The sequence below is a fragment of the Trichomycterus rosablanca genome, chromosome 8 (assembly GCF_030014385.1).
Source record: "Trichomycterus rosablanca isolate fTriRos1 chromosome 8, fTriRos1.hap1, whole genome shotgun sequence".
In the NCBI taxonomy this organism is placed as follows: Eukaryota; Metazoa; Chordata; class Actinopteri; order Siluriformes; family Trichomycteridae; genus Trichomycterus; species Trichomycterus rosablanca.
In genome coordinates this window covers 41,401,319-41,412,088 of record NC_085995.1, presented here as the reverse complement: position 1 = coordinate 41,412,088, position 10,770 = coordinate 41,401,319, and the positions used below count along the sequence as shown (strand labels likewise).

The 10,770-nt window shown below is 40.5% G+C and overlaps 1 protein-coding gene across 1 annotated transcript in view; it reads left to right on the top strand.

Moving 5' to 3' along the window:
- The first annotated feature begins 7,636 nt into the window (after positions 1-7,636).
- Positions 7,637-10,770, top strand: part of rad9a (RAD9 checkpoint clamp component A) — a 12,028-nt gene continuing 8,894 nt past the window's right edge. Inside the window, exons 1-2 of the mRNA XM_063000208.1 lie at positions 7,637-7,857; positions 9,031-9,101. Of these exons, the coding sequence (XP_062856278.1) occupies positions 7,824-7,857; positions 9,031-9,101 (105 nt within the window). The 5' untranslated portion in view covers positions 7,637-7,823. The remainder of the gene's footprint in view (positions 7,858-9,030; positions 9,102-10,770) is intronic.

Sequence of the window (10,770 nt, the reverse complement as noted above, 5' to 3'; positions counted from 1 at the left end):
TACACTGTCACAGTACTTGGATAAAAGCGTCTCCTAAATGCCGAAATGAAAATCAATGATGTAAAATAAACAATATGCCCACGAATATGTAGAAACAGTTTGGGGAAGGCCTTTTCTTTGCCTTTTCCTCCAGTATGACTGTTCCACCGTGCAGAAGAGCACGCTCTATAAAGCTTGTTCAGCACAAACTATCCAGAGCCGTGACCTTTAACCCTGCACAAAAGCACTGGGATGAATCGGAACGCTGATCGTGAGCGAGCGAGGCGTTCTTATTCAACATGAGACATAAAGCCTGACCTCACACGTCTTCCTTTATACACTTTTATCCAAAGAGACTTACAAGTATGACTGAACACAAATTGAAGGTTAAGGGCCTCGCTCAGGGGCCCAACGGTGACAATTCGGCGGCGGTGGGGCTTCGACTGGCAACCTTGTGACCTTAACCTTCTGATTACTAGTTTAGTACCTTAACTGAACGGGCATAAATTCCCAGCTATTGAAAATTTAGAAATATGGTCAAGGTCATGCCGCATTCGATGCTCATGATGGAACCACGCTGGTGAAGTGAACTGCACTGCACCTTTTGGGCACCTGGGCAATTGCCATGCCAATCATGGAGGGTAAAGTATGTTTTATAAAGGATATAGTAAAGTTGTAGCCTAGGTTGCCACTGTTGGGCCCTTGAGCAAGGCCCCTAATTCAGAAGAATGCTATTTCACAGGTCATGAAGCGCAAATATTATCGACTCTACTCACCTGAAGATGGGACAGCTCCTGGGCGTGGCTCATTTCCTCATGGCTGCTCTCAGGTCGGGCGTGGTCGACCTCAAAATCATGTGACTGATCATGACCCGCTGAGAGACGAGAACTTCCTCGTACTGGCGTTGATTGATGACCGGCGTTCTCTGAGGGACTGAAACTCATGTCCGTGTTCTCCGAGCGGTGCTGACCCGGGTGTACCTGAGCGGTGGGTAGCACGCTGTGATCTGAAACGCGTGTGGGGTTGAGGGTGTGGTCAGTGGTGTCCATGTCCTGCTGTGGACCTTCGGTGCTCATGTTGACATCGCTGTAATTCCATTGGCTGGGAACGTTCGATTCCTGTCTCCGTGATTGGCTGAGACTCCCTGGCGTTTCCACGGCGTGTTCCGGTACGATGAGGCTCGATCCTGATTGGCTACTAAAACCAGGGAGGAAGAACTTGGACCACTCCTGACCGGTGAAGATCTCCTCCATGAGGTTGAAGGAACCCAGAGAAAATAAAGGTTCACTGAAACAAACAGGGCACAGATTTATTACATCAGCAACATCCCTACTGGCATGACTGACCTTTAACTGTACTGTATCTGTCACTATACAGCTGAACAAAAGTATGTAGACGCCCCTTTACACCCTGATAACAGGTGACTCTTCTCCAAACCACCTGCAGTCACAAATCTCAGGAACACGATACACAATCCTTCATCTACTTCCTTTAAAATCAACTTAAATGATCGAGTTTAAAATAGAAATATAATCCACATTTCCATAAAAGTTGGGACGCTTAGTAAAAGGCAGTAAAAATTCTCTTCAGTCTTTATTTAACTGATAAAATTAGAAAGAAAAGATTTATAATGTTTCACTGATCAACTTCATTGTAGATTGTAAATAGAAACACATTTAGCATGAAAAACAGACTCCAAAAAAGTTTGGACAGGAGCGTACGGGGGCGTGTTCCCCCCTGTGTTCCATCAGCGTCCCTATTAATTCCACTTTTTAATGTGTGAGGAACTGAGCACACTAACGGTTGCAGGTTTGTGAGACTTGTTATGCGCCGAACGTTTACTATAGGAAACAGATCTGGACTGCAGGCAGGCCAATCACGCACTTGCACTCTGTATTTACAGTGTGTACAGAATGAGGCGGGGCGTCGTCCTGCTGAAATAATCACGGACTTCCTGGGAAAAGGCGTCACCTTGATGGCAGCGTGTGTCTCTAAGTACGCCTCAGCAGGTCACTCATGTCGTGGGCACTGATGCCCCCCATATCATGACAGATATTGGATTTTGGACCTTTCACTGATAACAGTCTGGATGGTCCTTTTTGTCTTTATCATTTTGGAAGTGTGGACTCATCTTACCACAGCACATGTGTCCACTGTCTGTTGGTCCATCTGAGATGATTTTGAGCCCAGAGAACTCTGAGGTGTTTCTGTACAGAGCTGATGTACGACTCTCTCTCTCTCTGTGTGTAATAAAGTTTCAGGTTGTGTTTCTTGATGCAGCGGCAACCTGTGTTAAGTAACGACGGTTTTCTGAAGCGATCCCGAGCCCATGTGTGTACATTTATATTTATCACAGTAACATGACTGTTTCTCATGCAGCACCGTCTGAGACTCTCCAGATTCCCTGAATCTTTTCACCATATCATGTACAGTAGATGGTAAAACAGTTCAATTATTCACTATTTTGCAGTGAGAAATGTTCTGTTTGAACTGATCGATTCTCTGGTGAAGTTTGGAACACGGTGGTGAGCCACGCCCCATCATTGCTTGTACAGACTGATCCTGATCCAGGTGGATCCTTTTATACCGATCATGATTCCCTCACCTGGTCACTGTGGAACCTTTCAAACATTCCATCAACTTTTCACTCTCATCCTGCCTCTGTCCCAAGTTTTCTGGAGCCTGTTAAAGCATCGAATTCTAAACCTGCTTCTATTTACACTCTGTAGTGAAGATGATCAGTGAAACGTTTGTACTTTCACCAGAAAAGGTGTGAATGCTGCTCCAGACTGAGAGAGCTTCTCATTCCTGTAATACCGACCCTCTCGGGCGTGGCCGCTAGTACAGGTGACAGTTTTGTTATGATAACAGCACGTTTGGTGTTTCGGCGTCTCTACCTCATGTGACCTGATGGACTGGCAGGAGCTTCGTCTGGTCCCTCGTTGATTGGTTGGACCTCCTCAGTGAGTGTTGCAGGTCTGTCGGTTGCGGTCGGCAGGGTTCGGACGGCGCTGCGCTGAATAAAGAACAAATCAAACAATAACTTGTAACTTTATATGAGTTTATGAGTTTATTTACCTATTTTTACATTCATTTCACCTAAAAATGTAACATTGGGTTTTTATAAAATGTTTGTGTGGTTTATTAACTTAATTAAACACTCTGTATAAAACATACCGTTTATATATTGTATTCGTGCTCACACTGGCAGAATAAAAACCTTCTGATGAATTGAAATGAACCTGAGTGCTTTTTAATATAGTATTAATCTTTGATCTCTGGGGAAATTTTGATCCTCTTATCATCCTCCTCACTGTGTGTACAGGCCGAATAAGCTGCATCCTCGTCCTAAATTTACTACAGTACTGTCTGTTCCACAGTACAAGTGGGAATTTCTGTATTGTTCACATTTACATTTGCAGCATTTAGCAGAAGCTTTTATCCAAAGTATCTTACAATTACAACTGAATACAGTCCAAGCAATTAAGTGTTAGGGGCCTTGTTCAGGGGCCCAACAGTGGCAACCTTCTGATTACCGGTCCAGAAACAAAAAAGGATTTTGGATAGATTCTGTTATTATTATTTTATTATTGTTATTTTTATTATTATTATTACTATTATTATTATTATTATTATCTATTATTATTATTTATTATTATTATTATTATTATTATTATTATTGTTGTTATTTGTATTATTATCATTATTATTATTATTATTGTGAGTTATTTATAATTATGTTATCATAATTATTATGTCATTGTTTATTATTATTATAATTATTGCAATTGCTATTTATTATCATCATTATTTTTATCATTAGCATTATTATTATTATCATTATTTTTTAGCATTAGCATTATTATTATAATTTATTCATTTATTATATTGCAATTTTACTGATGTTCATGACTATTATTATGACTTATTTATAATTATGTTATGATTATTATGTTATTGTTTATTATTATTATAATTGTTACAATTGCTATTTATTATCATCATTATTTTTAGCATTAGCATTATTATTATTGTTTATTTATTATTATATTAATATTTGACTGATGTTGCTCTGTGATTGATGTATAAAGAATAATCAGGTAAATAATGGTGAATGTGAGACTCACTTCTGCCATGTCTCTCTCTTGCTGGTTATTTTGCTCCGTAAGCCTTTCGTTCCATCGTTCCCTCTCCCTTTGGGTCCATTTGTTTCGTCCCGGTTCGGCCCGTCTCCCCCCACTGGAGCTGAGGGTGGGTGATGGTGGCACCAAGCTGTCTATGCTGTGTGTGTAAGACATGCTGGAACTGTTGCTCAGGTTTTTCTGGATGAGTTTTTTCCTCCAGGGCCACGTGGGCGTCTCTGTGTTATCAGGACCGGAGACAGTGCTGTTCCCTCCTGACTGGGCGTGGTGGTTCAGGTACCAGCGGCTCTGTGGTTTTGGTTCTGGTGTGAGTGAGAGTCCTGGACTGTGAGTGCTGGTTTCTCTGGTAAACTGTGGCATCGCTTGACCTGTTGAACTGGGAGTCGATGCACTCTTCAAGTAGGTTGGTATTTCCGAGGGGGGATTTTCGTCTGTAGGTCCAGGGAACTGGAACGCCGGGGTTCCGGATGGACTCCGTGTTGTCCTGCCATTATACTGTACGGTAGGTGAATACACTTGGTCCGGGGTGTGTGTGCGCTCGCTCTCGGCTCTCGTTTGAAGTTTCAGCCTTTGAAGCATCGAATGCAGCAGGGCCTGAGTGTCCGAAACAGAGGCTTCCTCCGCCATTTACACACACTGAGAGCGATAGGCCGGCTTAAACGGCGTGAACATACCAGCAGGTCTTTTCATTGCATGCGTTCTAACAAACCTGACATCCAAACTTCAGACCACGGTGAGATCCGTCCTGATGGATGGTAGATCTGTAGGCCTCAGGTCTTCACGTCAGTGTTCAGTTCTTTATCTCATCATAAATCCAGACACCGTCCTCAAACTCCCGGTGTGTTTATGTAATATAAATCCTCTCAGCGTCCATATTCAGCGACCCTATAGCGTTAGGAGAAGCTCTTCTAATTCTGCTAGAACGTGTGTGCATGTCTGATGAATTCCAGGCTAGACGCCGAGGTGTGTTCAGCTCTGACCCAGACAGACTAGAAATACGAGTGTTTCTGGTTGTGGTTTCTTCTTATGAAGCTCAACCTCTGCATCGCTCATTTCTGCTCCTTTATTCAGCATGTGCGTGAAACGTGACCTGACGTGTGTCAGGAACACGACTTTATTTATTTATGACTGCTTGTATGACTTTATGATGAACTGTATTATGTGCATCACTTTATGTACAACTGTATGTTCTGTAATGAAATGCCTATTTACACAACTGTACAGATGTTGAATTTCTGCTATAATCTGTATGATAGTTTTTATTCTATATTTCGTTATGAATGTACACTGATTTTTTGTGCTCTGCATTACCCTAATTACACTTTATTTACATTTACATTTTTGGCATTTAGCAGACGCCTAAATGCCGTCTTATCCAAAGCGACTTACATTACAGTATACAGTCTGAGCAACTGAGGGTTAAGGGCCTTGCTCAAGGGCCCAACATCAGCAACCTAGCAGTGGTGAGGCTTGAACCAGCAACCTTTGTATTACTAGTCCTGTGTCTTAACCACTAGGCTACGGCTTGCCCTTTATTCTGAGTTTAGACTCCTTAGTTTAAAGTAAACACAGTTTAGAGGTCCTGAAGTTGTTCCAGCTGCTGCTGTTGACATGTGAGACCTTGTATTGATTATATAAACTTTAATATTCATTATAAATGTTGTAACCTGCAATATTTTACTTTTATGAGTCAAATTATGAACTGAATAACAGTGCTAATTGATTTACTACAAAAATCACATGTTTTACATGTTCTTTACCTGTGTTGATCTCACCTGTAAGTGTAAATGTAGCTACAAGTACTTGTACTTGGTCTGTACTTGGTCATGTATTTTATCTATTTAGATATGCATAGGTATAAATAAGTACATATGTAAATATCTTAGCACCTCTCTCCATAGCTCATCATTGTTTCTTCTATATTCTTATTCTGTTCATTGTTTGTATTGTATTTTTCTTTACTTTAACAGTCTGTGTGCTGTCTGGTGTGTTCAGTATGTTACATGTCATACATGTGAGCTGTTACTAAGACCAATTCCTTATATGCGTAACATACTTGAGTTAAATAAAGTGATTTTGATGTAGGTGAGATTCCTGAATTGTGAGAGTTGGTTCCTTGTGGCATCACTTTATATATTACAGTACGTCTTCTCTATATATTATGTGCATATATGCACGATAGTACAGATGCTGCAATATTCTGTATATAATACTTTTTATACTATATTTCTATTCAGATATGCAGGTATAAATAAGTACATATGTACTCATGCACACATCTTTCCATGGCTCTATCATTCTTGATTATATATTCTTATTCTTATCAGTGTTTTTATTGTATTTTGTGAGACAAATTCTGTGTGTGTGTGAAATAAAGTGACTCTCATTCTGATCAGTCATCAGAGCTTGGAATGAAAGATTCTGGCTTCCTAACACGCTTCTAATGTGATGAATAAATAAATACCTGAGAGACTTCATGTGCACGACTGCTTTCATTCTCACGTGATGTCTGTTCATCGACAATTTCAGTTTCATTTATTTCACCACACACACACCAAAGATTCACCTGTGAGGTCCCACACAAACATCAAAGGCAGGAAACACTGGACAGATCGCCAGTCCATCACAGGGCAATCACACACACACACACACACACACACACTTAAATCAATTTTAGTAGCTCCAGTTGTCCTGACTGTGTGTCTTTTGACTTGTGGGGAGAAACCGGAGCACCTGCAGGAAACCCACACAGACCCAGGGAGAACATGCAAATTTACACAGAAAGGAATCAAACCCAGGCGACAGTGCTACCGTGCCGCCCACCAGACACATTTCATACATTTCCTAATGCCACCACCACCACACTTTAGTCCTACTGTTGATACTCTATAGTTCAGTGGTTATTGAAGTGTGGTGCGCTCCCTGGGGGGTGCAGTCCAAATGATCAAATACTGTGGGACGGGAAGATTTTGACCTAGTGATGTTTTTCTGTTCCTCTGGGTGAGGGGAACAATCTTGGCTCATTTAAAGATGCAGTAGTAGAAAGGTTTGTTAACTTCTATGGTTATTACTGAGTTGTTTTATGCACAGAATTGGGAGTTAAAAGTTAAAAATGTTTATATTGGAAATTATTCAGTATTTTCCATTTAAACACATAAACACGTCTAAAATGATATATACTTTTAACTGTCATGGAATAATAATACAATATTTTGTGGTAAGGTTTTGAAGGGCTGTTTTACATACGCTCATCATTTAACAGACTTACCTACTTTATATTTTTCTTTTTTACACTACTAACCCTTTATTCATCCTTTATTTTAGCAGTTATGTACTTTTTATTTCCATATTTCACTTAAATCTGCTGTTTTTGTCTGGGTGGGATAAAAAACGAGCAAAGCTCCCTAACTAGTGCACTACATAGTGAACGAGGTGTAAATTTGAACGCAGCCAGGTGACGTCGCGCACGTTGATTGGTTGTACCTAGCGCGCGACATGGCGGTTCACAGCAGAGTAAACAGTTTATTAATCAGTTTAGTGAGATTTATTAGAGTTTATAATCAGTATTTTACTGTATAACTGCAGTAATTAGTTTAGTATTATTGAGTATGATTTCTGTAAAGATTAGAAGTGTACCTGCTGGAGCTGTGTTCTAATATTAAGTGGATTGTAGTGCGGGTGTAGGGCTGATTGTGGATCAGTATGGACTGCGTTGCAACTGGAGGAAACGTCAAAGGTGATTCAATTAATAAATATGAAATATAATGACATTATTGTGTTGTGCATGGATTTAATTACACTTTACTCTGGGTTTAGACTCCTTAGTTTAAAGTAAACACAGTTTAGAGATTCTGAAGTTGTTCCAGGTGCTGATGTTGACATGTGAGACCTTGTATTGATTATATAAACTTTAATATTTATTATAAATGTTGTGACCTGCAATATTTTACATTTATGAGTCAAATTATGAACTGAGTAACAGTGCTAAATTAATTTACTAAAAAAATCACGTGTTTTCCTTGTTGTTGACCTGTGTTGATCTCACCTGTAAGAGTAAATGCAGGTACAGGTACCTGGTCTGTGTACAGAACATTTCATCATAAAGGTTTCCAATAATTTGACCACAAACATCATCATGTGTCTGATTGATTGTTTACTTTAGGTTCCCACAACCCTCCTGGCAGGTTCCCACTGGCAAAACATGCCAGTAAGAGGATTGGCCACACTGAATTATATCACACACTCACACACTGTAGCATCACACACTCATCTTAGAATAAAATCCATGCAGAGCAGATATACAGGATTTATAAAACAGTTCCCACACAGGTAAAGTTTAGTATAAACATTTTAGTTATATTATCCTGAAACACGGTCCGGGGCAAATTGGGGTCATTTAAACGTTAAATTGATGCACAAACATAAAACCAAAATACGACCTAGCAAGCAACGTTTTATTACCTCCTAACAGCAGGAGTTTTGTAGGATTTTTGTATATCAGAATCAGAATTCGGTGGGTAGCACTGTTGCCTTACAGCAAGAAGGTCTTGTGTTTGATTGCCTTTCTGTGTGAAGTTTCCTCCGGGTGCTCCAGTTTTCTTTCCACAGTCAAAACACCTGCAATCAGGACAACTGGAGATACTAAAGTCCCCCTAGATATGAGTGTGTGTGTGTGTGTGTGTGTGTGTGTGTGTGTGTGTGTGTGTGTGTGTGTGTGTGTGTGTGTGTGCCCTGTGATGGACTGGTGACTTTTCACCCAGTGAATCGGACCCACCGCAACCCTGAATAGGATAAAGCGCTGGTAAAACTATGAATGAATGAGCTTTATTCACCAGGTATGTTTGTACACACAAGGATGTTTAATGTGCTTTAAGTTCTGATGATGTTTGATATGCTTTGTTTGTGACAGTGCTGGCAAAAGCAATACACTCGCTCTCCAGGATCGGAGAGGAACTGTACCTGGAACCCACGGAGGACGGGGTGAGTGTGTGTGTGTGTGTGTGTGTGTGTGTGTGTGTGTGTGTGTGTGTGTGTGTGTGTGTGTGTGTGTGTGTGTGTGTGTGTGTGTGTGTGTGTGTGTGTGTGTGTGTGTGTGTGTGTGTGTGTGTGTGTGTGTGTGTGTGTGTGTGTGTGTGTGTGTGTGTGTGTGTGTGTGTGTGTGTGTGTGTGTGTGTGTGTGTGTGTGTGTGTGTGTGTGTGTGTGTGTGTGTGTGTGTGTGAGTTTCTTGCTGGTGCTGCACGTGATCTATTTAAACAGTCCCATAACTGTTGGATTTGGTGAATTTTTATGTTTAAATGATTTACCACACTGTCCTTTAGTTAAAGACACATTACAAGTGATTTACTGCTGAGTTACAGACTCCTTACTGAGGTGCCAACAGCAAAACTTAAACTATATAACTGTTAATTTAATTTAGTGCTGGGCAGTAAGACAGTACGGCAGGTTAGAACAGAATAAATCACTTTATACTGCACGGTGTGTCGAGCCACGGCTGTTACAAACAACGACATTACAAACACAGAAACGATCCACATACACAAGGACACGATTCCTCTATAGACAGTCGAGAGAGAAGCTTCCAGAGCGATAATTACAACTCTGGATTCCAGGTCTGTCTTAAACCAACGTCAGTCACTAAACCAACGTTATAAGTGACCTGGAATCAGAGAAATTTAAAGTCGTCCACTTTTCTAGAACACTCCAGTGGTCTGGTTGTACAGTGGAGTTTGTAAACGTGGTTTTATTAGTTAAAGGGAGAGCTCAGGGTAACTGTACAATACTTAAATATTAAATAAACAATAAAATTGTATTTATTGCACCTGTTTCACTCGTCCTGATTCCATCATATATTGAGTTATTTTGTGGGGCCGAGCAAAACTTATAGTCCTCAAAACCTTCATTATATACATGCTGACATTATAACTGTTTATATTCTATGTACTTATGACAGAGACGGGGACTCGAGTCGTTTCAAATGACTCGGACTCGACTCATGACTTGCAAAAAATGACTCGTGAACAACAAGAGTCTCTAGCGTCAGCATGTGTTAACATTAGTTATGTGTGATAATTATATATACTGTATATAATATTCTGATCGTGTCGTTTTCTGCTCTCTAATAACGCTCCGGCCGTTTTAACCCGCAACGCACGCAATGTGTAAATGTTCCAGCCAGCTTCCGGCATAGTAATGAAGCGTCGCTCCCTACCTTTGGAGTCTCACTTAAAGTGGTGGAGTACCCTACATAGTGCACTTCACAGGAACAGATAATGGGAATGGAACGCTCCTACAGAATCGGTGCTGAAGGTTGTAAGACGCTTTCTGAACCAATCAGAGCTTCTGATTGTAATTGTTAGTAAGAAATGCTGTTATTTGCATTTATTCGGTTTGCGTCACACAGATGACGTGGTAATGAAACGCTCGATCGGCTTTCTAACCACTTCCTGTTTTACTTCACCACCGGGAAAAGTTTGGAGGTTTTTAATTATAAGCACGTTTACAAAATAACGGATTCTGTTCCTAATGGGACGCGCGCTTATAAATGTAATAGCATCTGGAAGAACAGAAGCTCAGGTAAGCAGCGGTTATGATGGTTTTTGAGCGCTTTTGTTCTGTAATGAAAACAAAACGTATCAGTTGAAGCTTTTA